Source organism: Haematobia irritans, chromosome 3 (assembly GCF_050003625.1).
Source record: "Haematobia irritans isolate KBUSLIRL chromosome 3, ASM5000362v1, whole genome shotgun sequence".
Lineage (NCBI taxonomy): Eukaryota > Metazoa > Arthropoda > Insecta > Diptera > Muscidae > Haematobia > Haematobia irritans.
Window position 1 is genome coordinate 109,680,706 of NC_134399.1, and position 26,904 is coordinate 109,707,609.

At 29.0% G+C, this 26,904-nt stretch overlaps 1 protein-coding gene across 5 annotated transcripts in view; it reads right to left on the reverse strand.

The window, feature by feature from the left end:
• The window catches only part of sd (TEA domain transcription factor 1 homolog scalloped), a 295,172-nt gene that overhangs the window by 19,979 nt on the left and 248,289 nt on the right, over window positions 1–26,904 (reverse strand). For all 5 annotated transcript variants that reach the window (XM_075299339.1, XM_075299338.1, XM_075299336.1 and 2 more), the window contains exon 4: window positions 6,220–6,350. In XM_075299339.1, coding sequence (XP_075155454.1) covers window positions 6,220–6,350 — 131 coding nt within the window. The remainder of the gene's footprint in view (window positions 1–6,219; window positions 6,351–26,904) is intronic.

Below are 26,904 nucleotides of genomic sequence, written 5' to 3' on the forward strand. Positions count from 1 at the left end.
AATGATTGCTGATGATTTTTTTTGCCATTTCGTATATAACAGAGTTCTGTGATATCACTGACAAATCTCATTTTAATTTATTACAAAATTCTTGTACACATACAAGAACACAAAGTCACAATCATCTAACATACGGATCATGTCAAAGGATTAAATGAGTTTGTGTCCTACTGAGATACATTCTCACTTACATGGAAGTTTAAAAACGAATTCCACAAAAGTGTTTGCCATACATTAGCAAAGAGCTTTTGCTACCTGCAATCATAGTACAAATGTCAAAGGAACAACGTTTAAGAGTAGTGGGTTCTTTAGCAAAGGTCCTTTTTGTATAAAAAAAAAAGAAAAATAATCAAACAACAACACAAACAGAAACGCATAAAATTCAAACAATTCTTGATAGAGAAAAAAAAAGAGTGCGTGCCAAAGAAACCTCGTCGGTTGCTTTGCTCTGGAAATAAAGCTTTTGTTATGTTTATTGCATTTTCGTTTGTGAATCTTTGCAAGGATTTTCAAAGGACAAACCGAACGTCGACCTAATGGGAGGATGAATTCCCATTCTATGGTAAGTGTAGGCGGGGTAACCGCCTCGCCTTAAAAGAGTTCTCCCAGTATGAGCGAGTCTACTTTTCTATGTTGTTTTTCTTTACTCGCATTTCTTTTTCTGGTTGCAATTGCAAAAAAAGACCCAGTCCAAAAAGAAATACATTTTATTCCTTTCGTTTCGTTTCGTTTTCATTTCATTTTTATTTTGTTTCATTTCTGTTTGAGCGCGTTTGTTGTGGGCCTCTGACATACGTCTCCCTACGTCCCTAAACTACCACGCCTACTCTTTATTTTATATAGTCGAGAATAACAGCCTCCATCATCAGCATCACCATTGCCACCACAATCAGACTCTTTGATGTTTTGTGCGTTTTTAAATGCATTCTGTGAGTAAAGTTTACAAGAGTTTTTAGTTGTTTTTTTTTAGAGGTCTGTTTTTATTGTTTGCTAGTATTTTATGTACTCACACAGTCATACAAATTTGCAAATATATTTGAAAAATATATATGTAGTTATTATTGGGGGTATACATATATGGCCTAGTCCATAGGAAATTTTGTTTCAAATACAAGAAAGTATGAGAAGCCAGTAGACTGCAATATTTTTGATTTTAAAATCTCCGACATCCACTATAACCAAGGGTACCATACGTACTCAAATAATAGTCGTGTTTTCCTGTGCCATGCCAAATATGTCAATACTTTATTTCATAGTTTTAGAATTACATGTACACATAAAAATATTTTTTTCTGATTCAATCACGAAATTAATTGATCCAATTAATTTTTTAATTGAAATGTCTTCAATTACAACAAGTATATACGGCTGTAAGTTCGGCCAAGCCGAAGCTTATGTACCCTCCACCATGGATTGCGTAGAAACTTCTACCGAAGACAGTCATCCACAATCGAATTACTTGGGTTGCGGTAACGCTTGTCGATGGCAAGGTATCTTCAATCCTCTTAACACCGTCTTCTAAATTGTAAGTAAGTCAATACGTGGTATATATTAAATTAAAAAAGACCGATTAAATACGTATATAATTCAGTAATAATAATTTTCTATAGAAATAACATTTTGACAAAATTTTTTATAGAAATAAAATTTTTATAAAATTTTCTATTAAAACTAAATTTTCTATAGAAATGAAATTTTAACAAAATTTTCTATAGAAATAAAATTTTAACAAAATTTTATAGAGAAATATAATTTTGACAACATTTTCTATAGAAATAAAAATTTGACAAAAATTTCTATAGAAATAAAATTTTGATAGATTATTTTTGGCTCGAGTGGTAACCATGATTATGAACCGATATGGACCAATTTTTGTGTGATTGGGGATGGACGGAATAGTCTAAGTGAGTCTGAAACTTAATCAGGCTGCCACTTTAACCTAACCTAACTATAGACCGATATGGACCAATTTTGGTATGGTTATTAGCGGACATATACTAACACCACGTTCCACACTCCTACAAGAGGCTCCAGAGGTCAAATCTGGAGAACGGTTTATATGGGGACTATATATAATTATGGATCGTTATGGACCAATTCTGGCATGGTTGTTAGAGACCATATACTAACACCATGTTCCACATTTCAACCAGATCGGATGAAACTTGCTTCTCTTTGAGGCTCCGCAAGCCAAATCTGGGGATCGGTTTATATAGGGGCTATATATATTTTATAAACTTTTTCTACGAAATGTTGAAGACGCTTTTTTCAAATTAAATCTAAATTAACCCAACAATCATTTTAAATCCACTTCATCGAAAATCAATCGTTAGTAATTAATAGTTCAGGGCAGATTTTGGTTTAGCTACTTTTCGTTGCATATCTTCAGGCGTAACAATTTTCCCAACAGTATTTGTTGTTCTTCTTATACATTTTCGTTAAAAATAAAGTGAAACAGAAGTGGACACCCACGGTCGTCTAAATTTCGTCCAGATTTGGAAGGTGTCCACTTATGAGAGGTTAGGTTAGGTTAGGTTAGGTTATGTGGCAGCCCGATTTATCAGGCTCTCTTAGACTATTCAGTCCATTGTGATACCACAGTGGTGAACTTCTCTCTGAGAGGTTAATTTGAATGTGCTAATATAGCGAACGTCTCGCGAAAATTGTCCACTTTTGAGAGGTGTCCGCCAGGTATGTAAAAGTTGGTACAATTGTAGTAGTTTTGGTACATTTTGGTACACAAAAGTATAATTGTACTACTATGGCCTGTTTGATACAATTTGAGATAATCAGTTCGTGTTCAAAATGCTCTAGCAGTCCTAGCGGTAAAACGGGTGCCTATGGAGCCTATTAGGTACTGACTAAATTACAGTCAAATGGAATAAAAATTGTCCATGTAAAACCCAGTATGTCTGTGGTTAGGACATCCATCAACAAAAATCGACATATGACTGTAAAATATAACATTTCGGAAGATTAAATGCAAATTGTATATTAAAAATATTCAAGATATAAAATATGGACTCCATGTCCTTTGAGAGCTGTCCAGGTTTGAGAGGTCAATGTTAATGTGTTAGCAAACGTCCCTAGGCAACTGTCCATGTTTGGGAGTAGTCCGGCTTTCAGAGTGTCCACGTTTGACTGGTTTCACTGTATATAACAATTTCCTGAAATTGATTAAAAAGATACAAAGAGGATATTATGAAACATATCCTTGAACGTTAGTGTTGAAGGAAACAGATTTAGAATTTTGACCCTTTATCAAGGGACAGTGGGAACTTCTCTCATGCCAAGCCATGTTATAGCCTAATCTGAGCGAGGTGTCATCCAGTGTGAGGTACCCTGATTGTGAAGTTCTCCAACTTAGATACTAAAAAATATTGGCAGTAAGTATGGGGCTTACAAATTTTATACAACAGCGAATTTAGTTCGTACTTATTCTTTGTGATACAGGGTGCCACTCACTCAGTGATAAGAGAGAAGATCACCAATGTGGTATCACAATAGACTGAATAGTCTAAGTGAGCCTGATACATCGGGCTGCCACCTAACCTAACCTATCTCCCGATTTTATGTTACAATTCTTCATTTTAAAATTCGTCCCTAAGGTATACTACAAAAAAAAAAACTTAATCCCAATTGGAAGCCTAAAACCATGAGTAACCCATATAATATTATTTGTTTGTATATCGGTGTATATACGAAATCTACACAACCAACTATTTATACATTTTTATGTATATAAAGTACTGACATCTTTTCTGTTTGAAATATCAAAGTAAGTTAAGTGTTTTCTGTTTTCAGTGAACTTTATAACGTCGGCAAAAACGCAATTTCATTTCATTTTAGCTATAGAAACAATGTTTCGTAAAAACAACAAAGAAAACGTTGGAAAATTTTCTCAACTTACAAAAAAAAAAAAAAATACAAATACAAATACTACACAAAGAGTGATTTATTTGGCCAAGTGATATGGATATTGTAGATTTCAGATTGTAAAGAGATATACCATTTAGAGCAATAATCATGGAAATTGTATAAAACTTAAAGATGTAGGATAAGAGAATTTTTATATGAAATAAATTTTGATTTTTTATGCAGTCAGATAATTTTGAAAGGAACGGCTTCAAAAAAATAGGATTTTGTATTAATTCGCGAAAATTCTATTTCATTCCAAATTAATGTGTTTTTTGTTTTACAATAAAAAATTTTATTTCCCAAAATATTGAGAAATGAAGAAAAATGTGTCTCATTTAGATTTTGTGATTGTAAATTAGCAAACCTCCAGAAAAAATTGTTGTTTAAATTAATAACTTCAATCCTGAAAGTATGCTACAATTCCGTGAGACCCCACAAATAAAATAAACAGAAGGATGATCATTTTCCACCTTCTGTTTGAAGGTGGATCTTATCCTAATATTTTGAAAGATAGAAATTAATTTCCATAAAACAAATTGCTACTAATGTATTGAGAAGTTTCTGCTATTCGTGAAAATTCTATCACTTTCCAACATTAGGCCTTGTTCTGTTTTAAATTTGAAAAACTTGTTACACCCAAACATTGGAAAATTGCAAAGAAAATATATTTGTAGCATTTTTTCATTTGTATTTTTTGATTGTTATTTGTCAACCCTCTAGAAAAATAGTACTTTACCATTTTTTAATTAAATGAAAACAGTGTAAATTAAAAAGTTGATTGAAGTTGAATTTTTTTCAATTAATAAATTAACTAATACAATTAATTTTTTAATCAAGTATCTTTTTTATGTCCAATTAAAAGTGTGATTGATTGAAGACAATTCAATTAAAAAATTAATTGGATCAACTAATTTCGTAATTGAATCAGAAAAAAATTTTGTGTGTACAGTGCTACCACTCTGAAATGCATATTTCCGGTTACATATTGTCCATGGTTCGAAGGTGTCAAATTATGAGAAATTACCATACATTTAATATGTTTCCTAAAAGTATGCTATAATTTCATAAATTTATATAGTATTGTTTCTTTTAGTTTTCTTTCGAAGCTAAAAAACTGTCTTTAAAACCAAATAAAATAGATTGCAGACAATCGTTGAATCATTTATCATAAATTCGAATTTATCTGTAAATTAAAAACGTCAGTGTAAATTAGAAATTTCAATCCTGAAAGTATGTCATAATTCCGTGAGACCCCACAAATATTTTATAAATCCAAAAAACACACAAGGATGAGCATTTTTCATATGTAAAATCATGTCGATTTCAGGGTTAATCCCACCCTCAACAAAGATTTAACTGGCCCTACAAATTGCTTGTCTTCAATACATTCGCTAATATGTTTTAAAGATAGAAATTAATTTAATTTAGAAAACTTCTTACTAATGTATTGAAAAGTAGTTGCTAATTCTATTGTTGAGATTATTATATAAAATATTTTTCAAATGCTTCTATTTATAAGGAATGTATTAAGTAATAGGATATAAAAATCCTGCTCCTGAAAGTATACTCTATATTTAACTATTATTAGAAAAAATACTGCTTTTCAATTGAAATGAAATATTTTTAAAAGTATATATTTATAAATGATTCAAAAATGCATCCCCTGAGAGCACAAAAAATTTATGGCTATTATCGAAATATTTCAGCTTTTGAATTGAAGAAAAATATTTTTCAAGCATATGTATTTATAACGAATTTATTAGTTACTCTCTATGCACAATTAAGACAATACATAATAGTCTTAAGAATTTCCTGCTAACCTTTGATTGTATCACTTACGTAAAAAAAAGAATCAATAAATACAAATTACAAAAAAAAGTTACCTTAAAAATTTCCTCCTAAAAGTATGCACTATTTTAAGTTATTATAATAAAAGTTATATTGTTTGAAAAAAAAAACTTGCTTTTTCTCCAAAAACAATAAATTATCTTAAAAATTACTATACACATAGAATACAATAAGACGCCAAAGTCAAAAATATATAGAAAATGGATTTACGATGAAATAAGCATGAAAGAGGAAACGAACGAACGAGCGAAACATAAATACATAAAAAATTGAATGAATCGATTTAAAAAAAATATTTTTGTTTTATTGATTATTTCAGAAAATTAAAAAATAAATATAAAAATAAATAATAATGATTACATAAAAATGAAACGTAATGCACATAGGAGAAAGGGATGAATGGGATGGGAATGTTGAGGTTGATTGTACTCATACAAGATCAGATGGACTTACAACTTTGATTTTCGCCTGGATTTCCCGTAGTTTCCGACGAGCCAAGACCTGTATATGAGAACTGACTTGTTTGCGGGTTCTCGTTTTGCCGGTACGTAATTTGATATAACGGGCGATAAGTTCATTGCGTCCTAAAAGAAACAAAAAAAAATAACAAATGAAATTTTCATTAAAATTTAATATTAAATAAAAAATCATACAATAAATTTAGTTAGTTAGTTATTGTCGAAAATTTTTTTCCAACTACTAATTAAAGGAAATATACTGAAATTAAAAATTGTGTTCATCTTAAAACAAATTAAAATATGAATTGATTTGGTTTATTTATTTATTTAATTTGGTTTATACTTGGCGACATACACAATAAAATGTTTGATTAAAACTACAAGTAAAATTAATTAATTAATTTGCTGGTCTTGTAACAAAAACCAAAAAATCCCTCTTTCTATTGAAAATTATTTATTTTCCTACTCCAACAATTTGTCTACAGTTAACCAACTTCAATGAAAGGTAAGAAGGTGAAAACAAACCTAACTCTTCGTAGATTTTGTGTGTTTTCTTAATTGTAGATTGTTTTGTCTGGAAAAGGAATTTCATAATTTACAATAGATGCATTTTATTTACGAGTTAGAATTATGGCATGCAGAGTCTTTCAGTCTGTGTATTGCAAGTACACAAAAAAAAATATATCACCAAATTATATCCGATTGAAAAGTTGATTGAAGTTGATTTTTTTTTCAATTAATAAACTAATTAATACAATTAATTTTTTAATCAAATATCTTTTTTATGTCCAATTAAAAGTTTGATTGATTGAAGACTTTCAATTAAAAAATTAATTGGATCAACTAATTTCGTAATTGAATGAGAAAAAATTTTTTGTGTACAGTGCTACCACTCTGAAATAGATATTTCCGGTTACATATTGTCCACAGTTCGAAGGTATCCACTTATGAGAGATTACCATAAATTTAATATGTTTCCTAAAAGTATGCTATAATTTCATAAATTTATATAGTATTGTTTTTTTTAGTTTTCTTTCGAAGCTAAAAAATTGTCTTTAAAACCAAATAAAATAGATTGCAGACAATCGTTGAATCATTTATCATAAATTCGATTTTATCTGCTCTACAAAAAAAAAAAAAATACTTTATAAGAAAAGGGAATTCCGTTTGTCTATATTTTCCTTCCTGAGGAAAGAATGTTTTCTTTGGATGTATCTTTCTTTTTAATCATTTAGCATTTTTTTAGCCGTTTAGAAATAGTTTATCGAAATAGTGATATTTGAATCTATATTTAATTTAATTAATATCAATTTTTTTTATTAATTTATTTAAAAAAAACTCATAATAAATTATGATAGTAATTGGGGGAAGAAACAAAAAACAAAGGTTTTCAACCACATTTTAATATCTTTAACTAAGAAAACGAAACGATAATAGAAAAATAAAAGAATAAAGGAAATGTAAAAAATGTGTAGATTATGTAGAAGTCTACAAATAAAAAAATATGAAAACAAAAAATGTAGCATATTTTCCCTTGCCTTCTTTTCATGATACCCTTTTTTCGTTTCGAACAAAAGTGAAACAAAAAATTTCAGGTAAAACTTTATTATTTACCGACTACTACCTTATTCGTAATGTATTCTTTCTTTTTGTTTTACTGCATACAATAGCAACAAAATTGTAAGATATTAAAATTGTGTTTTCATACCATCCCTAAAACTATGCAATATTATTATGAGGTTTTGTTTTGTGCCTTACAATCGTAAAAGGAAGAATGCAAAATATTTATAAGACTAACAACATTTTTGTGCTTCGAAAGAGTTTTCTTAGACTCAGGGTAATGATTGTGGATAAATATAAATATAATAATAAATATTATGATATTTATATATTTGGAAGACAGTGGGAGTCTGCGATGAGTGCTGGAAAGCAGAATGATTTGGATTATTTTATATACACCGAAAAGAAAATATCACCAACAATACTCAATTAAAAATTTAAATGGTTCAACAAATGCTTTAATCGAAACAAAAATCAATCCCAACAATTAATTGTATCAATTAATTTTTTAATTGAAATAATTAATTTTTTAATTGATTTTGGTGATTAATGCTATCATTTCTGTGATTGAAGGTATTTAAATTATTTTTTTGTTTTGTTTTGATCCAAAAAATAGGCTTCAGTTTTGGGTTCGTCTAACAGTACCAAAATTGTATTCAGTTTTCATTCCATTGGCAAAGCCTATATGGACACTATTATCTCCAACGAACAAAGTTCAAAGATGATTAATTTCTGTCCGTTTGTCAGCTGTAATCATGCTATAATAGACAAAGGCCTAGCTAGGATATTCCCCCATGTTCCGAAATTCGGAATCGCAAATAGCAAAATTTTCGTTTGGTAATAATTTCTTAACCCTGAAACTTTTATACTTAAATCTTGGCAATATATTTCTCTTTAATGAGAAGTTCAAATTAAAATTATATTTGAGTCCGAGAGTATCTCTATTTTTACGTTACAAGAAAAATAAATTCTTGCGATTTGCGATTCCGAATTTTGGAATAGGCTTCGCTCGATTAAGATAATTTGGTATTCTCATACCATCCCTAAAACTATACTATATTATTATGAGCTTTTAATTTAGCAGCATAAAAGAAAGAATGCAGGAAATTTAAGACTAACAAAATTTGTCTTGTGAATAAAAATTATGATTTATTAAATCACATTTAAACATAGAAGACAGTGATAACACAGGGTAAGTGTTGGAAAGCAGCAATAATTGGAATTATAAGTTTATTTAGTGATCCACAAAAATAGACTTCGCTTTTAGGTATGGACAATACCATATTTCTATTGAACTTCTATTACATTAGATAAAGCTACGTCGACCATATTGTCTCTCAAACAACTTAAGACGATGCCTTTCTGCTCGTTTGCCAGCTATAACAGATAAAATGGTCGATTTATATACACAGAAAAAAATATTACCAAAATATTCCGAATTAAAAAGTTGAAAACTTTTTCACTTAAAAAATGAATTGGTACTATTAAGCTTTTAATCAAACTAGAAACATTAAGTCAATTAGGTCAATGATTGATTTTTTTTAAATTTTAAATTAAAAAATTAATTGATACAATTAACTGTTTAATCAAACTCGGAAGAGTAAGTCAGTTAAAAAATTATGGATATTCTTTTTAATTAAAATTATTTTGAAACAATTAATTTTTGAATCAAACTAAAAATGATTAAAAAATGTTATAGAAAATGATTGGAATATAGTATAGTGATTAAAAATAGTTTCGTTTTTAATTAAAATATTAACTGAATCAATTAAAAAATTAATTGAAATTTGCTAATGAAATCAATTAATTTTTTTTTATCAAGAATTTTTGTGATGTCCAATTAAAACTCATTTTCGTGATTGAAGACATTTCAAAAAAAAAATTCACAAAAAATTTTCCAATTAAAATTTTAATTGAGTTTTAAAAAATATTCAATTAAACATTTAATTGAATCAACAAATTTTTTGATTGAAACAAAAATTACTAAAATCAATTAATTTTTTAATTGGATCAATTAATTTTTTAATTGAAACTATAATTTCTGTTATTGAAGACATTTCAATTAAAAACTTAATTGGATCAATAAATTTCGTGATTGAATCAGAAACAAATTTTTTTGTGTGCATAGAAATATTGCATATCGAAATATCGTTTATTTTGTATTTTAATGCCACCCCTAAAACTATGCAATAATAATTATGATTTTTGCCTTAGAATCGTAAAAGAAAGAATGCAGACAACTTTAGCTTAATTAGCTTAAAAATTTATGAAGATAAATATAAAAAAAATTTAAAAAAAAATATGATTTTTTAAATCACAATGAGAAATGGATGTCGGTGGTAGTCTGTGGTAAGTGTTACAAAGCAGAAAAAAATAGGCTTTAGTTTTAAGGTGTTTGCACTTAGAAATATCGTTTACCGACCAGCATATAAATCGGTCCACTTTATCTGTATAACCCCTATTTAGAACATCGCTCCGATTTTATTTCTTTGGGTTAAATTCAATACAAAACATTCTATGTCCTAAGTATTAAATATTTCATCATAGACATTGTCGTGATTGCCAACGGCTTCATCAATCTAATGATAGCATTTACAAAACTTTATAAAACTTTACACATTTCGTATTTTATATATAGAGTCTCTACACATCAAAATATCTAGTATATATATGCTCTACATAAATAGCTATTTGTAGATGTCTGTATATTGCAAGGACATTCTCTAGCCCAGGGGTTGGGGACGACCCCAGGCAGTAGCATCCAACAAATATTAGATCCTTCAGACATAATCGTTTCGGGTTTTTTGCATTCTTCGGAAATCTGAAAGGACACAACACTTTTGCACAAAAAAAGAGAAAAAAATAAAATAAAAGCAAGAGACCAAAGGAAGATACATCCAAAGTCAGTGGAGTAGAATAGAAAGTCATTTGGTGGTACGCTTAGAATATGCCTTCTTTTTCTATCATTCGCATGTATAGAAGTCTATGTGTGTGTGTGTGTGAGTAGCAATGTATCCCTGAAGGACGTGATGAATTTTTGCATAAGTTAACTCTATCGCTAACTTCCCCTTTTGCCCATCCGGCAAAATACAGAGCAAAAAACTCATGAAACTCTAAGCCCCGGGTGGCGGTTTTGCTAAAGGAAATCACAATTTTATTTCTTCAAGCTAAAATCGTATGCGTGTGAGTGAGCATTATCTGATGGAGTAGCAGCAACAGCAACAGCACCATCAAAAGGACATTAGAATATTGAAATAAATCGAGTGGACAACTATTTAAATTGAATTTTATGTTGTACGGAATATATATTTTTGTGCCAACCTTTTTTACTTGTCTTTGAGATTTTTATTGGTGTGTTTTTTTTTTATTTTGCCTTCACCATTCGCATTTGGTTGTTGGAAAATCTAATTTTGTCAGAAAGGATCAAATGAACAAAAAAAATCAGATTAAAATTAGTTTAAGCATACAAAAGGGTTGACAAAAGCTAAATGTATGTAAGTAGAATGACGGAGGTCTCTATTTTAAAGAGATAATATATTAAAGTATTGACAATTATTAACTTGCCTTTATATAAATTTTAAGATCTTGAAATCAATCAAAAAAACTTGGTTTCAATTATTATTATTATTATTATTTTCAACTCAAAAATCAATAAAGAAATATAATAAATCAATTGTTAATATTATGGTCCCAGCAAAAAAGCTTTGGATCCGGAAGTGGTGCAAAATTGGCGCAGAAGCGATGAATTTAACATGGACTTGTCATAGGACGGATGTACACAATTTCAATAGCCGTTGCACTGAATTTGCTTAACTTCGAATTGAGTGTTTTGGATTTGGATTAAAAAATGTTTTAATATTTTGCCAAATAAATAATTTTTATAATTTATTATGATTTTTAATGCTTGTCTGAAACGTTTGACCTCAAATATTTTCAAAAAATCGTAAATTTTCTAGACTGAATTTAGTACTTTTTTCTAAAAAATGTAATAATTTGTATTAATTACTCTAATTCGTACTCTGTTTTTAACGTATTTGAGACAAAAAAAAAAAAAAACAAATAAAATTACTCATTAAAAATATGAAAAAAGCGAGTTTTAAAAAAATGAATTAAAATAACTTCCTGTGTAGTTAAAATAATGAACATCTTTGGGATGACATTTTTGGAAGTGCTTTTCAAGATGTGCCAAATTTTTTTGGTGGGGTATGTAGGTTAGGTTAGGTGGCAGCCCGATGTATCAGGCTCACTTAGACTATTCAGTCCATTGTGATGCCACATTGGTGGACTTCTCTCTTATCACTGAGTGCTGCCCGATTCCATGTTAAGCTCAATGACAAGGGACCTCCTTTTTATAGCCGAGTCCGAACGGCGTTCCACATTCCAGTGAAACCACTTAGAGAAGCTTTGAAACCCTCAGAAATGTCACCAGCATTACTGAGGTGGGATAATCCACCGCTGAAAAACTTTTTGGTGTTCGGTCGAAACAGGAATCGTACCCACGACCTTGTGTATGCAAGGCGGGCATGCTAACCATTGCACCACGGTGGGTATGTAGAAAACACACTTTAATATATAAATATTGATATAATTTGAATTTTCTTTCTTTGAAATATGTGCCACTTTTTACAAGCGATGCCATAGCGCCACTAAATGTCATCCATGGTACATTTTTGTATCACCTTTTTACCTTGTTGTGCAACTTTTTGCTAAATATACTTTTTTATATTAATAAATAGAATATAGATTAGAGTAAAATAGAATTTACGCGTCCAATACTATATTTGTGTTTCCTCGTCATACCACAGCTGACATTTGTGGCGCCTGAATGTATTCCAAAAAATTTTTCAATAGTTTTGAAGCAAACATATATACGTCTTTGCCCGGAAAACTCCCCTTGTAATGTGTGTACATATATTTCTTTTATTTAATTTTTGTTTACATGTATCTATAAAACGAAATAAATTATCGTTTAAAAAATACATGTCGAGCTATGATTATACAAAGCAAGCGTATTATTGTTTTTTTTTTTAGAAAAATATTTGAACCCTAACATATATTTTTAATTCATTATTAGTCTCATAATATTCCAACAGCTTCCGATCAGTGTTAAAGTTGTTCCACTTTAGTGGCAAATTTGCCTCTTTTTTTCAAGCGGATATACTTTTGTTCCACCTTGCGCCACTAAATGTGATACTTGTTATGTTTTTGTGTCACTTTGAGCAATGTTTCTGTATTTACTATAAAATTATCAGTGTATACTTTTACCGCCTAAAAGTATGCATTAAAAATGTTCTATTTTAAAGTTTTTCAATTATATGGAAATAAAATTAATGTTGAATTTTCTTTATAAAAAAGCGTGCACCTTTTTTAAAATATGTGTTCCACCTTTTATGGCTTGCAGGGTAGGTCTGTCGCAAATTGTGACGTTTGCACCATACGTTTACGACGGTATAATACGTATGTCGCAAAAGTCGTACACCTAGTGTAGAAAACCTAATTTTAAATTAAAGAAATTGTGAATATATTTTAATTTAATTTAGTTAAGCTCCCCGATAAAAGGTTGCTTTGTATTGCATTTCTCATTCACGACTTCAAACTATTCTTGGTTTTCGTGGTCCATAATGTCCATCCAAGCTTCAGTTGCATTAACGAATGACTACCTACAATTTTGAAAATGTTTAATTAGTATGGAAATTGGCTCTAATAAGCCAAATAGTGATTTTATAAAATTCTCTCTAAACAGCAATTAACTTATGCAAGACATAAGTAGTCTTCCTTCCTTCCAGTTTCTGCAGTAATTTGTGAAAGGTTAACTATGAGCGAGTACCGACCGTCACGTTTACTGCACCATCGAGTAGTTCATAGTAATTTTGGCTTCGAGTTTCCAATTGAAATAACTCTATTCTCAAGTTTTTTAAACTCGTTAATAATTTTATGAACATTCCTGAGAATTGAAACATCTTCGCATATTTCATCATCTTGGATATTATTCGCTGCTTATGTTAGCTGAAGCGTCTGAAGTATTTGTATATTGCGACGTTTGCTACTTTTTCTACATTTACGACGTGCATGAGACATTTACGACGTTTACAAATTTGCGACAGTCACAAACCTTAAAAACTTTGATACAGACCATCTCCGATGGCTTGTGACACTTTTTGTGTCACTTTCTAGAAATTCTCAACGGTCCGATAACTCAGAGAAAATATTGAAAATGACTATTGTTGTAAAAATATTGATTTCTAACTATATTATCCCCTAAGGTATGTCACTATAAAATAATATTGATTACATTATCCCCAAATGTATGCAACAATAAAAAGTACTGAGCATTGAAAATTAAGAAAAAGCAAAAAAAAGATGTAGCGAAGCGGACTGACATCTATTTTTCTCATATTAGAAAAATATTAACCGTACAATATATTTTCAATTTCTTAGTAGAGGCCAAAGCTATTGAAGTTGGTTATTATTCGAAAAATATTTAATTAATGATACAATAAAATTTTAACAAGAAATTCTTAAGAGTATTATGTATTTTCTTAATAGGGTTCATAGAACTCTCTATTTCACTAAAATTTAATTTAACTTTATTTTAGTTCATGGATTTATTATGTTTGGAGAAAGTTTCCTTTACTCTAATAATTTTTTTTTTGCGTACGTTAATTAAATTAACTAAAAACTGCAAAAGAATTATACACAAATGAAGTATAAAGATTTGAACTTCGTATGGCACTAAAGTTATTCTTCCAATTTTGAACTCCAAATTTTTTTCTTCAAACTACATGTTTTTTTGTTATATTTCATGTTAGCCTGATACCGAAACAGGCAATTAGCCAGCCAGATCTATACTAAAGGTTGTGGAAAGATTCATTCGCCCGAATCGAAGCATGTACAGTCCAGGCGTGTATAGATTTGTATCTGGCGTTTTCTTTTCAATGACTCTATTAATCATGTTCCTTAATCTAAATCTGTCCATAAAGCTCGGTTAATAATTGTAAAATTAGACATGTTTTTTTTAACAAATAAAAAAAATAATTTGTGGAAAAATAGTTACTTATTTTTGTGAACATTTTATAAAAATAATCTAAAATTTTGTGAAATTGACTTCAATTTTTCTTCTTGGTGGGTTCATTGTTTTCGAAGTGTAGTTGGCTCACTATATTATTCCCTAAAGTATGCCATAATAAAAAAAAAATACTGAGTGTTTTTATTCTTGAAAAGGAAATAACTTAATATTAAGTTAAAATATATAGCACGATGATTATACAAAGCAAATATGATATCCCTAAAATATATTTTCAATTTATTAGCGCCGTCATAAAAGTTTTTTATTATTAAAAAAATTTCTTGATGTCTGACTATATTATCCTTTGAGATAATCCATAATAAAATTCTAAGTTTTTAAGTCTTAAAAAGGAAAGAAATTAAAATTAAAAAAAAATATAGGACGATGACTATAAAAAGCGGCGGATATCTGACTTTTCATGCTAGAAAAATAGTATAAACATTTATTTTAATTTGTTAACTCAGAGACAACTTTATATTTGTTAATTATCCAAGAAAATATTTAAATTTTCTTCATGCCTGAATATATTATCCCTTAAGGTATGCCACAATAACACTTGACTATTTGAATTTCTCAAAAAAAACCATGAATCCCATAATCTATTGTTTTAGTAGAAGTTTTGTGTGAATTAATCACTGAAAAATTTGTGCCTCTAATATTTGTAGTACGAAATAAAAAGATCTATCCCCCCCCCCCACAACAAAAAAAAATCTTCATGTCTGACTATATTATCCCCTAAGAGATGCCACATAAACACTTGAATATTGAATTCCTCTAAAAAAATTAAGAACCCCAAAATCTAATGCATTACTAAAAGTTTTGTGTGAATTAATCACTGACAAATTTGTGGCTCTAATATTTGTAATACGAAATAAAAAGATCCATTCCGAAAACAAGAAAAATGTATTAATACCCCCCAAAAATATGCTACCAAAAATATTTGTGATAACTAATAAATCAATAATGATGAAAAGTGTTGCTAGCAATGGTTTTAGTGATGTGGTTGGTGGGTGAAAAGTTGCTGTTTATACCCTAAGGCATAACGAACATCAAACTACTGATGATGATGATGAAGCTAGAGTTTTGTGGAATATCCACACAAAAATCCATATTAACACATCCTCTTGGGGGCTTTGCTTTTGAAGGATGGTAATAAAAATTTCAATTATCTCTTATGCTTTTTTACAAATTCATACACAGAAATCAACAACTACACATATGCTTACACATATACTCTCCTAGGGATTTAAACGTTTTGCTTTGAAAGGTTAAAGTGGAAAGCACAAGACACAAGAATTCACTCTCTCTCTCTCTCCCTCACTCCTTCACTCTCGTACATACTCTGTACACATGAAATATTTACCACATGCATTATGAAAACATCAGATATGAGGATAAAAGAACAAAACTCCGTGAAAAACTGTGGCACACTAAATGAAAAGAAAATCTGACGAAGAGGATTCAAACGGGCCATGAATGAGAGGAGGAGATGAGATGGGGCAAAAAAAAAAAGCGATGCCAAAAATACTTTGCCAAATACTCCTGTGAATATTTGTTCATTCTGTTAGCCGTCAATGCCGCCAAACAAAGTTGATAATGATGACGCTGATAGGAAGAGGATAGGATATAGCCTGAATGTCGAACTTCCTGGCTTTTGTGGCTGTTGATGATGTTATGGCTGCTGATAATGATGTTGCCAATAGTTTTCAGCGAATATTGAAGAAGAATTCGTTGAGTGCAACATGATGGAAAATATTTGTGGTTGGTTGTAGTATCACTTCATAACTTCATATACCAGAGTTACTGCATATGTTTTATGGAACTAACGAGAGATGTTATGGAAATTATAGGAAAATTTTAGGTCACAGTGGTATTACATACGTTAGACAATCTACCTTTAGGGACGACACATGAACTAAATACACGCAGGGAAGGAATATGATCACCTCAAACATGTTTCAAGAGCAAAATGTTATTTTCTCGTCAAATATAACCTGCTTGCCGAAATCAGATACATGATTTCCGAGAAAATAACATGGTTGCGAAAACCATGTTACATGGTCACCACCCAAAAATAACATTGTGGTCTTAAAATAGGTTTGAGGTGATCATATTCCTTTTCTGGGTGTACAATTAAATATTGCTTCCATGATAAATCACGTCTAGAGAGCGTTAAACTTTAATAGGCTAGTATTTCTTGATTTATTTCTAATTCTAAGATATCTTTATAGCTTTGCAAATAAAATTAGTTGCTCTAGATTTAATTGATGAGTTTAAAATCTGCAGACTGTGGTTGTCGTATTAGTTACACTGCTCAGCCATTGTGCTGAGATATTTTCGGCAGTCATAGGTCGCTTAAAAGTTATCCTGTCATAGTCCGGTGAATAGATACGTAGAGAAGTAATAGTATCACCTAAACTATGTTTCAAGAGCTCAATGTTATATTTGGATATGGAACATGAAAGCGAAACATTCACATGCTTGACGAAATTAGATACTTCATTTCCGATCATATAACATGGTTATGACAAATATGTAACATGTTCCCCGACCAAAAATAACATTATACTCTTCAAACATACTTGAGGTTATAATATTCCTTCTTTGTTGGCAGAGTCCTATAGTTTTGTTTAGAGAGCCTCCGAGACGGAATGCTTAGCATGACCCCTTGCCCAATGGTTTATCTCCTCTTACTAACGCTAGCCAAATTTCAGAGTTTTTTTTTTTTTTTTTTTTTTTTTTGCAGAGTAAATATTTTGTAATCGGTTATAAGAAGGAGGTCCTTCCTAATTAATATAAAAATTGAATAGTACGGAGAAGTCTGCTAAACTTCAAAAATGTGCTGAAATAGCAGTAACTGTTTGCGGAAATTGCAAACCTTACTAATTCTGTTTTAAAGCTCGATTATAATGAAATATGTTTTGGTTTGGCGGAAGGAAATACAATATGGCATTTGGGGTATCTGTATGTGTCACTACACAGAAAACATGTTCACCGAAATATTTCCAATTACAATTTGAATTGAAGTTTCAAAAATATTCTATTTAAAATTAATTTTTTAAATAAAAAAAAAATCAATCACAAGAATTAATAGTATCAATTAATTATTTCAATTGGATCAATTAATATTTTAATTGACTTTGGTGATTGTTTTATTGGATCAGTTAATATTTTAATTGACTTTGGTGATTGTTTATATCATTTCTGTGATTGAAGACATTTCAATTAAAAATTAATTGGATCAATTAATTTCGTGATTGAATCCATAACTTACTTTTTTTGTGTGTAGAGGGAATTTCGATACCACATTAGTGTAAATTAGCTAACTTTGGAGAAACATCATTATTTCGGAGTCTTTGGGATTTACTTATACAACATTTAAGGGAGCCCATTTTCCAGTTATCGCAAAAATATAATTTAAGACATTGAATACAATATGGCATTTAGAGTATATATATACCTGTGATACATAAGGGCGAAGTATGGTGAATTTTTCTATTCGATTACGGATGACTGGAGGGGTCTTACTTATACAACATTTTAGGGAGCCCATTTTCCAGTTATCGCAAAAATATAATTATAGACATTGAATACAATATGGCATTTAGAGTATATATACCTGTGATACATAAGGGCGCAGTATGGTGAAATTTTCTATTCGATTACGGATGGCTGGAGGGGTTTTTACCCATTTTTTACCCATTTTCCAATACAGCCCAAAATATCTAAATGCAGTATATGTAATATGGTATTAAGGGTAAATGTTCCTGTTTTACTAAAAGGGTCCTAATATATCCAAGGGCACTATTCAATACTGAATGTGATTTTTCTAGAATTAGGTGGTTTTTCGATTCTTGTAGCACCGATCTGAGATTCCGGTTTCGATTCTCTAGTGCAGGTCACTAGGTTTCTTATTGGGAGGGGTTTTTCGGCTTTTATCTCCATTGACGAACTTATATTTTATCAGTCACAGTTTGATTTCCGCAGAAAGATCTTCTGCGAAATTTCAAGAGGACGCACTCCTCCTCATTGTACTCACGCACTCCTCCTCCAGTAGCCACCCCTGACTTGAAACTTTAGTCTAGGTCTAGGTCTGCTTGTTTCTCGTTGATTTTGTTCTACCTAAAGATTAACATAAAAACAGAGGTCTTTCATTTTGCCTATACATGGAATATAGCTCAAAGTCTTGAGCCACCGTGGTGCAATGGTTAGCATACTCGCCTTGCATACAAGGTCGTGGGTTCGATTCCTGCTTCGACCGAACACCAAAAAGTTTTTCAGCGGTGGATGCAATGTGGAACGCCGTTCGGACTCAGCTACAAAAAGGAGGGCCCTTGTCATTGAGCTTAACATGGAATCGGGCAACATTCTGTGATAAGAGAGAAGTTCACCAATGGTCTGAATAGTCTAAGTGAGCCTGATACATCGGGCAGCCACCTAACCTAACCTAGCTCAAAGTTTTTAGGCCAAAATTAGCTATACATAAATGCTTATGTCTAGCAGAGCTATGACTTTGGGAAACCGATTATATACACACAAAAAAATAAAATATGAATTTGTACATAAATTTATACATTTTTATAAATTTATGGACTTTTTCATAAAAAATGTGTACACTTACATAATATATTGTGTTCATAAATACTTGCTTTGAAATTATGAATCTTTTAATAATATATAGAGACGGTTTCATAAAATTAATGAAATTTTACTTAATATATCAAAAATACTGGTTTTCTCTTAGAGTGAGAGAGCCACAACATAGAGTTACTCTCATATGTATACAAAACAACCATATAATACGAGACAACAAAAAACGAAACATAACGTTTTGAAGGTAACACGCGAGTTTGATGTATTTGAATTTTTCAGTACAGTTCGAGTCGCCGTCGCGATTTGAAGATTTTTTATAGCTGTAAAAAAAATTACGAAAACATAATATTAACTGGAGGCGTTGGTGCTCATGTTTATCAATAATATAAAATATTATAAAATTATATTCTTTGATGTATTTTAGTTTTTCAGTACAGTTTGAGTCGCCGTCGCAATTTGAAGATTTTTTATTGCTGTAAAAAAAAAAATACGAAAAAACAATACTAACTGGAGGCGTTGGTGCTCATGTTTATCAATAATATAAAATATTTGCTGGCTGGACTATAATGCGGGTTTTAATAAATGTATTCATACATTTTGACCAATTATGCAGGCATTAAGAATCAGGAGAAAAAAGTTAAAAGAAAAGTTGCATATAATGCATGACGTTTTTAGTACATATTATGTAAAGGTACATATTTTTCAATGACAAAAATATGTATACTTCATTTGTAATATTAAAAATTCCATTCATATTATGTACACATTCATAAAATAAATGTATTATTTTTTTGTGTGTATGTAAAGGCATCTCTTGAAAATCATAACGAAATTAATTAAAATTTTCATTTGTTTGGTTTTTTATTGTTGGTTTTTTTTTCAATCATATTTGGTGTTTTGATTTCAGCTTAAAATCATTGGGTTGACTAAACAACAAGTGTAGCTTAAAAATTTCTAAAAAATTTTCTATTAAATTAATAGTGAACGTTGTTCTTCTCTTACAGCCAATGAACTGAATATGTCTCAAAACCTCAAGAGACCAAAGTAAGAAACTTTAAGAATTTAACATTTTTTTATTTGATATTTCTTTTCTAAACCTTCTACCTTCCAAGACCTGAGCCTGCCAACCCCTGAACCTTCATTCGAAAGTAAGCGGAAAATTGTTTTGTAATTAACAGAAAACAAAATTCTTTGTTTTTTCACATTCCTTATTTTTTTGCATCACAGTTATCCATAGCAAAGATACCTCGCAATAGATAGATGGCAAAAGAAAAAAAAAACTGACAACGGCCAAAAAGCTTAAGGTGTCATAATATTGAATAAAGAGGAAGTTTTGGTGTGACAAATGACAAGTGTGAGTGACATCGACAAAGCGGAGAGAGAGAGAAAAAGATGCATTTTTATCATAAGCCAAAAGATATTTTATAACCACCATAACTTTATAATTAGTGTAAATAATTGAAAATAATATCAACACCGCTAATTAGCGGCAATGTAAACTTTTTATGTCACTTTTTTTTTTGGTTTTTATGTTTAATGCAACCAACTCTTTTGGAGGGGTTTTCTTTGGTAAAAGTATGACATTTAGGATTTTAATTAATACCGTAGAGAGATTTGGTATTAAATGAAAAAAAGGGGTAAAATATATACGAGTATACATATATATTTGAAATATATATGTATAGATAATTAATTTAATGGTTGAGCCATATGTCTTTGGGAAAATATTAAATTAAAATATCATAGCCTAAAAATATGCAACATTTCGAGGGAAAGCAGTTTTTTATACGCTATAAAACTGATGCATTAGGAGGTATTAACGTTTGTTTACATTTCGTATATAATACCCAAAATAAAAACTTTGATTAAAACAAAACAAAGATTAACTTACACTGAACAAAAAACAAAACAACATTTTCCTATATTAGGTGTAATAAATGTAAATTATAATTATATGTCTAATAAAGGGTGATTTGTTAAGAGCTTGATAACTTTTTTTTTAAAAAAAAACGCATAAAATTTGCAAAATCTCATCGGTTCTTTATTTGAAACGTTAGATTGGTCCATGACATTTACTTTTTGAAGATAATTTCATTTAAATGTTGACCGCGGCTGCGTCTTAGGTGGTCCATTCGGAAAGTCCAATTTTGGGCAACTTTTTCGAGCATTTCGGCCGGAATAGCCCGAATTTCTTCGGAAATGTTGTCTTCCAAAGCTGGAATAGTTGCTGGCTTATTTCTGTAGACTTTAGACTTGACGTAGCCCCACAAAAAATAGTCTAAAGGCGTCAAATCGCATGATCTTGGTGGCCAACTTACCGGTCCATTTCTTGAGATGAATTGTTCTCCGAAGTTTTCCCTCAAAATGGCCATAGAATCGCGAGCTGTGTGGCATGTAGCGCCATCTTGTTGAAACCACATGTCAACCAAGTTCAGTTCTTCCATTTTTGGCAACAAAAAGTTTGTTAGCATCGAACGATAGCGATCGCCATTCACCGTAACGTTGCGTCCAACAGCATCTTTGAAAAAATACGGTCCAATGATTCCACCAGCGTACAAACCACACCAAACAGTGCATTTTTCGGGATGCATGGGCAGTTCTTGAACGGCTTCTGGTTGCTCTTCACTCCAAATGCGGCAATTTTGCTTATTTACGTAGCCATTCAACCAGAAATGAGCCTCATCGCTGAACAAAATTTGTCGATAAACACATTTCGAACCGAACACTGATTTTGGTAATAAAATTCAATGATTTGCAAGCGTTGCTCGTTAGTAAGTCTATTCATGATGAAATGTCAAAGCATACTGAGCATCTTTCTCTTTGACACCATGTCTGAAATCCCACGTGATCTATCAAATACTAATGCATGAAAATCCTAACCTCAAAAGAATCACCCTTTAGGTGACGTTATTTAACTGTTAGAAGGATGAGCATTTCATATTAATTCCTATTTTCTATTATTATTGTGATTGGTTTATTCGGTTTTGTTTGAGTTTACAGATTTGATTATGTATGGATTTGACACATTACAGGATGCCAAGAGAGATTGGTTTATGTTGCAAACCGATATAGTCCATATTTAAGTTCAGCTTTTGTGATGGGTTAAATAATAATCTGTGATGAGTTAATTAAAATATACTTCATTTAAACTATATAGCATACTTTATGGATGTATAATTAATTCAACTATAAAAATGGCTGTGTTGCCAGAAGTAGGGGAAATTCCCTACATGTAGGGTTTTTTCTAATATTTCGCGTCTTGTAGGGACATAGGGGCACAATGTAGGGACTTTTTTTACTCAACACAATTTTTAATAATTTTTATATTTTGGCGGCTCTAGAGGAGGAAATTAGAAGCCGGCAAGGGTTGATCTTTAACAATGTGTGGTAACCACGGTTACCACTCCTAGCAAAAAAAATCTACCAAAATTTTAAGAAATTTAAAGAAAATACCAAACAAATGTTTCTATGGGAAATTTTGTCAAAATTTTATTTCTATAGAAAATTTTGTCAAAATTTTATTTCTATAGCAAATTTTGTCAAAATTTTATTTCTATAGAAAATTTTGTCAAAATTTTATTTCTATAGAAAATTTGGTCAAAATTTTATTTCTATAGCAAATTTTGTCAAAAATTTATTTCTATAGAAAATTTGGTCAAAATTTTATTTCTATAGAAAATTTGGTCAATAGCTTGTTTCTATAAAAAATGTGGTAAAAATTTTATTTCTATAGGATATTTTTTCAAAATTTTATTTGGTCACAATTAAATTAAAATTTAAATTAAATTTTGTCAAAATTATAGAAATATTGGTCAACATTTTATTTCTATAGAAATTTTTTTTCAAAATATTATTTCTACAGGGAATTTTGTAAAAATGTTATTTCTATAGAAAATTTTATTTCTATAAAAAATTTTATCAAACTTTTATTTCTATAGAAAATTATTTTCAAAATTTTATTTCTATAGTAAATTTTGTCAAAATGTTGTTTCTATAGAAAATTTTGTCAAAATTTTATTTCTATAGAAAATTTGGTCAAAATTTTATTTCTATAGAAAATTTGGCCAAAATTTTATTTCTACAAAAACTTTTATCAAAATTTTATTAGTATAGAAAATTTCGTCAAAATTATATAAAATTTGGATAAAATTTTATTTCTATAGAAAATTTTATTTCCATAAAAAATTTTGCCACAATTTTATTTCTATAGAAAATTTGGTAAAAATTTTATTGCTATCGAATATTTTATCAAAATTTTATTTCTATAGAAAATTTAATCAACATTTTTTTCTATAGCAAATTTTGTCAACATTTTATTTCTATAGAAAATTTGGTCAAAATTTTATTTGTATAGAAAATTTTATAAATTTTTTTTCTATAGAAAATTTTGCCAACATTTTATTGCTATATAAAATTCGGTGAAAATTGTATTTCTATAGAAAATTTTGTCAAAATTTTATTGCTGTATAAAATTTTGTCTAAATTTTATTTCTATAGAAAATTCTGTCAAAATTTTATTTCTATAGAAAATTTGGTCAACATTTCATTTCTATAAAAAATTTAATTTTTTTTCTATAGAAAATTTTCTCAAAATTTTATTTCTATAGAAAACTTTGTCAAGATTTTATTTTTATAGAGAATTTTGTTAAAATTTTTTTTCAAAATTTTATTTCTATAGAAAATTTCGTCAAAATTATAGAAAACTTGGTCAAAATTTTATTTCTATAAAAATGTTGTCAAAATTTTATTTCCATAGACAGTTTTGTAAAAATTTGATTTCTATAGAAAATTTGGTCAAAATTGTATTGCTATAGAAAATTTCATCACAATTTTATTTCTATAGAACATTTTGTCATAATGTTATTTCTACAGAAAATTTTTTCAAAATTTTATTTCTATAGAAAAATTTATCAAAATTTCATTTCTATAGAAAATTTTATCAAAATTTTATTCTATAGAAAATTTGGTCAACATTTTATTTCTATAGAAAATTTTGTCAAAACTTTATTTCCATAGAAAATTTGGTCAATATCTTATTTCTATAGAAAATTCGGTCAAAATTTTATTTCTATAGAAAAATTTGTCAAAATTTTAGTGCTATAGAAAATTTTGTCAAAATTTTATTTCTATAGAAAATTTTGTCAAAATTTTATTTCTATAGAAAATTTTGTCAAAATTTTATTTTTATAGAGAATTTTGTAAAAATTTTATTTCTATTGAAATTTTTTTCAAAATTTTATTTCTGTAGAAAATTTCGTCAAAATTATAGAAAATTTAGTCAAAATTTTATTTCTATAAAAGTGTTGTCCAAATTTTATTTCCATATAAAGTCTTGTCAAAATTTTATTTCCATATAAAGTCTTGCCAAAATTTTATTGCTATAGAAAATTTTATCAAAATTTTATTTCTATAGAACATTTTGTCAAAATGTTATTTCTACAGAAAATTTTTTCAAAATTTTATTTCTATAGACAATTTTTTCAAAATTTCATTTCTATAAAAAATTTTGTCAAAATTTTATTTCTATAGAAAATTTTATCAAAATTTTATTTCTATAGAAAATTTGGTCAAAATTTTATTTCTATAAAAATTTATTTTTTTTTCTATAGAAAATTTTCTCAAAATTTTATTTCTATAGAAAATTTTGTCAAAATTTTATTTTTATAGAGAATTTTGTAAAAAATTTATTTCTATTCAAATTTTTTTCAAAATTTTATTTCTATAGAAAATTTCGTCAAAATTATAGAAAACTTAGTCAAAATTTTATTTCTATAAAAGTGTTGTCAAAATTTTATTTCCATATAAAGTTTTGTCAAAATTTTATTTCCATATAAAGTCTTGTCAAAATTTGATTTCTATAGAAAATTTGGTCGAAATTTTATTGCTATAGAAAATTTTATCAAAATTTTATTTCTATAGAACATTTTGTCAAAATGTTATTTCTACAGAAAATTTTTTCAAAATTTTATTTCTATAGAAAATTTTATCAAAATTTCATTTCTATAGAAACTTTTATCAAAATTTTATTTCTATAGAAATTTTTATCAAAATTTAATTTGTATAGAAAATTTTGTCAAAATTTTATTTAAAGTTCTACCAAACAGAAGAAAATCTACTATTTTTCGTAGAATTCTACCAACTGTGGCAACCATGGTGGTAATACGCATTTAATTTTACGTAATATATTTACATTGCATTTTCATATGTTTTATGATAATAAAGCACATAGAACCATGTTTGTTTTGTTTAGATTTGACGAAAAATATTATAGGGGAAATTGTAGCGAACTTTTGTTGGGAAGGTGGGGAAAGCAGGGAACTTTGTTTGTCCTTGTAGGGTAAATCGTGGCAAAACTGATGGCTGGCCGCTTTCATTTTCATACACAGCTTTAGATTTATATAAAGATTCTATAACACTTACGAAAATTTTAATTTTATTGATTTTCCAACTGTTGGTTATACTATTTCAAGCCATTAATGAAAATATTTAGCCATATTAATGAGCTACTGTTTTGTAATATTTTTTTTAGTGTAGCTGAACATAGTAAAATTCAAATTGAAATCAATTTGAATTATATCTTCTCTATGCATCTCTCATAATCTAAAGTACATCCCAAGTGTGGACATTTATCATTTCGGTACTTTATATGAAGTGTATTAATATAACATATACCAACATATTGCTTGAGTTATATACTACATAGACTTATTATATCCAAGTATGGATAGAGGAATTCGCAATAAATCTTTCATTTTCCTTATACTTTTATTCTATGTGAATTATGTAAAATTAATAATGTCATCATAAACAGTCTGTAAGGGATCTCAAAAAAGAAAATACAAATATGATTTATGAGAGGCAATGGGGCAATGGGAAAGGAAAATTGCCTCAAATCATCTATTTTGATTAAAATGAAAATGTATATCATACTAAAAATTAAGGTGGAAAATTTGTTCATTACAGACCAGGCTGTATAAAAAATAAAAAAATTATCCTAAAAAATATTCCTACGGAAATCTAGAGAGTAATACTAACTAACTACCAACGGAACCTGTGGATATAAAGCACGGTTGCCACTGATGGTAGAATTCTACCATAAATGGTAGATTTTTTTACTGTTTGGTAAATTGGTAGAATTCTTGATGTTTTGCAAAATATTCCTCTCCAAAAATTTTCTTTAAAAACAAAATTTCAACAAAATTTTCTATAGAAATAACATTTTGGCAAATTTTTCTATAGAAATAAAATTTCGGCAAAATTTTCTATAGAAATAAAATTTTGGTAAAATTTTCTATAGATGTAAAATTTTGGTAAAATTTTCTATAAAAATAAAATGTTGGTAAAATTTTCTATAGAAGTAAAATTTTGGCAAATTTTCTATAGATATAAAATTTTGGTAAAATTTTCTATAGAAGTAAAATTTTGGCAAAATTGTTTATAGAAATAAAATTGTGGCAGGAT